The sequence below is a fragment of the Branchiostoma belcheri genome, unplaced genomic scaffold (assembly GCF_001625305.1).
Source record: "Branchiostoma belcheri isolate BF01 breed outbred unplaced genomic scaffold, Haploidv18h27 scaffold6, whole genome shotgun sequence".
Lineage (NCBI taxonomy): Eukaryota > Metazoa > Chordata > Leptocardii > Amphioxiformes > Branchiostomatidae > Branchiostoma > Branchiostoma belcheri.
This window is the reverse complement of record NW_017804242.1, coordinates 1,539,817-1,544,485: the sequence shown is the minus strand read 5'-3', so window position 1 is coordinate 1,544,485 and position 4,669 is coordinate 1,539,817. Positions and strand designations below refer to the sequence as shown.

The 4,669-nt window shown below is 47.2% G+C and overlaps 1 protein-coding gene across 1 annotated transcript; it reads right to left on the bottom strand.

Annotated features, from left to right (window-relative positions):
• Positions 1-44: 44 nt before the first annotated feature.
• Positions 45-3,332, bottom strand: LOC109482371 (UDP-glucuronosyltransferase 2C1-like). Its single transcript, XM_019785067.1, has 4 exons — positions 2,357-3,332; positions 1,398-1,617; positions 774-993; positions 45-443 (listed from the first exon to the last, which is right to left on the bottom strand). The coding sequence occupies exons 1-4, from the start codon at positions 3,227-3,229 to the stop codon at positions 158-160; spliced, it is 1,599 nt and encodes a 532-aa protein (XP_019640626.1). The 5' UTR covers positions 3,230-3,332; the 3' UTR covers positions 45-157.
• Between the last annotated feature and the right edge of the window lie 1,337 nt (positions 3,333-4,669).

The following is a 4,669-nucleotide window of genomic DNA, read 5'->3' as shown; positions in this document are numbered from 1 at the left end:
ACATTTATCTTCATTTCAAATCTCAACTCTTTGCGTATGCCCTGGGCCACACTACATCTCTTTATTTGTCGTGTATACTGGGTGACCTCACGTCTAACATTTCATCTTATCCATAGTTTTATTTGCATAATGTCAGAGGTACTTTGTATCTAGGTGTCTACTGAGACTTCAGCTTGCCGCCACCTTTAGTGGTGCAACACTTCCTACAGACGAGCGAACAGCCGCACCACACGGTCCCCAGGACAGCTGAACAGACGGACAGCAGGAACGCGGCCACGTCCAGCAGGTAGTACTGGTACCACGGCAGCTCCGCGGCGCGTGCGCGGAGATGGGGCAGCCGGCCATGTTGGATGACGTGTTCTATCCACCAGACGGCCCGCTCCATGGGCGACTGGGGCTGGTCACAGTGCAGACGGGACAGGCGGGCCGCCGTCTCACGGTAGCTGTGGAAGGATATGCCATATAAAAAGGAGCAAGTCTCACTCTCTGTTCTAACACACACACATGCGCGCGCATACATACATACACACACACACAGACACACACACACATGCGCGCGCGCGCGCTCGCGCGCACACACACACACACACATACACACACATGTACACGCACATGTACACGACATGAACACACGTACACGTATATTATCAAATTGATAGATATAGATAGATAGATAGATAGATATAGAAAGATACATGTAGCTACACACACACATGCAAAGCTATGAAGTCGTCAGATTTTAACTCAAACTCTAGATCTTTTGTACGTTATACCTGTTGTTGGTAAGAACGTCAAGAATGGCCTGGTACAGCTGGTCGGCGGTGACCGTGCTGAAGTCCAGCGTCACCCCCAGCCCCCTGGCCACCACCCGGGCGGCGTTGGCGGGCTGGTCCCCGAACAGCGGCAGGCAGACCACGGGCACGCCGTGGTGCAGGGCCTCGTACAGCCCGTTCGACCCGGCGTGGGTGATGAAGGCTCGGGTCTTAGGGTGGGCTGTGCAGTACATGTACAGTATGTCAGTCAGGCATTTAGGAAATCATTTGGAAAATGTATAGAATAGATACACGCATAGGAAAGCCCAAGTGAACAACATAAAGACACAGAACCGTAATTTCCAACCAGATGCCTGGCGGCAAAAGCGTTTCGGTTAGAACGTACTGCGGCTCTCGGGTGGCAAATGGGTGCTTTCTGGCCATCTTGACACGTGTATTGTCTTTGCAGCCACTTGTAGTGCTTAGAGATCAACAGAACCGAACCCAATGATTGTCTGTTGTTCTTGTGTTACTTTTATATCCTTGAAGTGGTCCAATTATATCTTATATCACTGCTAGATTTCATCATCATTACATCCATTTTCTACTTCCCCATGTTTTGTCTGTCATCTCATCTCATCTTACCCAGTAGGTCGTTCTGAGGTAGCCAAGCCAGCGGCTTGGTGTTGTTTCCCAGCCCGGCCGGCTTCTCCCCCACGTAACGCCACAACACCTTCTGCCGGAGTCGGGCGAAGGCTGCCGCGAAGATTTCTTTCTTATCCTCCGGCATCGTCTTGACCATGGACCCGAAGCTGACGACAACCACTCCATCGTCTCCGGAGCTCTGAACAAACGCCTCCATGTCCTGGAAAGAGAAAGGAAATTTTTATCGCCGACAGTTCATGTTCGATTTTTCGATCGTAACATAGGATGCCGAAAGATAGAGATGTGAAGGGAACCTTTAATTGGAAACCGAAAAAGAAAAGACCAGCCGGTAGGCCAAGAAAAAGATGGTTGGACCAGATCATTGAAATCACAAGACGAGAGGAGCCAGACTTCCGAGTAGTTAAAGAAATAGCTGAAGATAGAACTTCGGAGTGGAAAAGACTGACCAAGAGGCTGACAACTTACAGGCCTTAAGGCCTGAAGGCGTCAGGGTGAGAAGGTGAGAAGAAGTTCATGTTCGATATCCCGGCGGCCCGTGTCACTAGTACGGCCTAATACTAGTGTAAGAACAATCTTCTTCTTTCTTCTCAGTATTTCAGGTAAAAAAAAAACAATGAAATACAAAACATCATAGAATAACACAAAACTCTAAGGACACACAAATAATTAAATAATATAGAACACCTAGATGTATAGTAAATCGTAACTGTGTCTAAAGAAAGCGTTCCCGTAGAAGGCGTCTGATCTTTAATAGTGAGCGAATGATGATTTGAGTTATGGAAGGAAAATAATCGCTTTAAGAGTATGAAATTGGCGGACAGTATCCATTTGCCAGACACTAGTATCCAATAGGTATTATATATATTGGACATGGCAAATGGATACTTTCTGGCCAATTTGATACTGTCTTCTGCTTGGATATTAGTGTAAGAACTCACCTCTGTAAGTGGTGCGGCCGCACGGACATTCAGCCCCCCAACCTGAACCATGTTGGGCATGCTGGGACGAGGAAAATCCTGCAGCAGATAATCGGTTTGATAAAACCACAGGTCCGTACGTGACGTCACGCTCTGAATGGTTTCTTCCCCGCCGACGTACGCACGGACCAGTTCGTCATAGAGCCTACTCGCGTCCCGGCGCGCTATCACGGGTACGACAGTGTACCACACCGCGTTCTGAAGTCGCTGAACAAAGGTCATGTCGTCGGTAAAGTCGGTAGCCAAAAATGGCACGTACGACGGAGGGATCGGCACACCTGTAGCCTTTTCGTCAAGAAACAAAGGATCCCCACGCATAACGCTGATGTGGGGAACCCGGAAGTCTATGTAGGCTGAGAGGATAGCGCCGCACGGAAAGATCGGGTCTGAAATAACGACGCTGTACGGGGACGCCCTCAGCCGGGCCAGCAGGGTACGGTCACCCAGAAGCAGGGCACAGTGTTCTCTCAACTCTCCGAACATAGCGAAAAATACGCCTCTCTCTTCATGGCGAGATAATTTCCCGGCCGCAGAAAAAGCGTTGTCTTGCAGTGCCTTCAGCCTTGCGTGAGTTCCTCGGTCTTGGAACGTCTCGAACTGAAAGTCGGGCCACTCTGCCCGTTGGTTTGCCGCCATGCCCTCTGAAACAACCACAGTGACCACATGACCTCTATCCAACAAAGCACGGCCGATTTTGGCCAGGGTTATCCAGTGGCTGTCGCCTAACGGCGGGGGTACAAGCAAAACTCTCTCTGCGTCGCTTCTGTTTTCGATCAAGAAACAGAGGAAAACCAACAGAATGGCGGAACATCGAAGCTTCGATGCAATTCCCATGTCGCTACCCTTGAGAGCAAGGAGGTTAACCTCCTTGCCGTGAGTTCCAACGAGGCAGGACACCCTGGCAGGACAGGTGTTCAAATTCCATGCAAAACGCGTATAGAGGTCAAAGGTACAAACGTCATTGGTGCATGCTGGGAAAACTCGACGTTTGACCTCTACGCACTTTGCACTTAGCATGAAAGTTCATCTGTGTTGGTACAAGTCATTAAGAAATAAATACTAAGCTTTAACTTCCACTTAACTAACACTTAGACTACAGAACTGTGATTTACTCCAAATTTTGCACTTGTTACATGAAATTTAATCACCGTGTGCCGGGAGGACGATCGTGCACAACGACGACACGCTGCCTATAGATGCTGCCAAGCCTGTGATCCCTTGATCAAACTTGTCCCTTAAACGTTAATCTTAAAAAAAAAAAAAGATTTGAGATCACTTTTTATTTGTTAAGGTACTGTACCATCCCGATATGTGTAGTGGTTTAAGTCACATTATTTGAAGACCGACTGATGGAGATCGACACCCATCTCAGGCTGCATACCAACAAGCTGTCAAGCGGTATTTCTGTATCTGTATAGCCAGTATAACCGCCTTTCGGCGTAACACGCCAGCTATTTGAACTTTAAGTCAAGAGTTAAACAAGAATTCGAGAGACTTCATACCTCCATGAAATATATGAGTTTTTGTACACAGTACACTAAGTTTTTCAAATTCAAACACACAGCTAATACAAACCCTAAGCCTGAAATAGGTCGCCTATTCCCCTGAGGGAACCCCATTAATCAAACCGGGTCCCAAGCGCACTGACTCGACATAGCCACACATCTGTTGGCTCGCACAAGTACAAGATTCCTCATTAAACCGGAAGTGCTGCTGGTAGGCCCTCCTAAGACCTACCAGCATACCAAATATCATCACAATCCATAAATGCGTTATGGAGTTATGAAGGTGCAAATGTGCGGAAACACAAACACAAACACACACACATACAGACGAGCCAAAAACAATACCTCCATTTTCATGGAGGTAATAATGTCAAGGACTTGTGTTGGATAAATGGATGTTACCTGAGAATTGTGTGGCCCTTTATCATGAATAGCATACTCTACGGTACACAGAAACCCAAGTTGCTGAAATTCAAAGCCAGTCTTTTGAATCCTTCATGAAAACGAAGTCTAACGTTACACAAAATATTGACAGTGTAGATCACAAGTCGACACGAGATCATGAAAAATGGTGCTATTATTTTATCCGGTGTCAAGATCTGTTGTTCTCGACATAAAGAAAGAAAGACAGGACTCAGCAGTGCACAATGCGTGTTTATTTATCCGATCTGGAATAAAGCCAAGTTCATAGCAATTAATCGGTCGTATACGGTAACAAGTTATCCCTACACTACTTTCATTGTTGGGCCCCGCCAACTACTCTCTCTCC

Bases quoted from the DNA above. Each gene is read 5' to 3' on its own strand.
- LOC109482371 (XM_019785067.1), bottom strand. From the start codon at position 3,229: ATGGGAATTGCATCGAAGCTTCGATGTTCCGCCATTCTGTTGGTTTTC. The intron at 994-1,397 runs GTAAGATGAGAT...TGTACTGCACAG, and splicing joins ACCTCAGAACGACCTACTGG to CCCACCCTAAGACCCGAGCC. The intron at 444-773 runs GTATAACGTACA...ATCCTTCCACAG, and splicing joins GACGTTCTTACCAACAACAG to CTACCGTGAGACGGCGGCCC.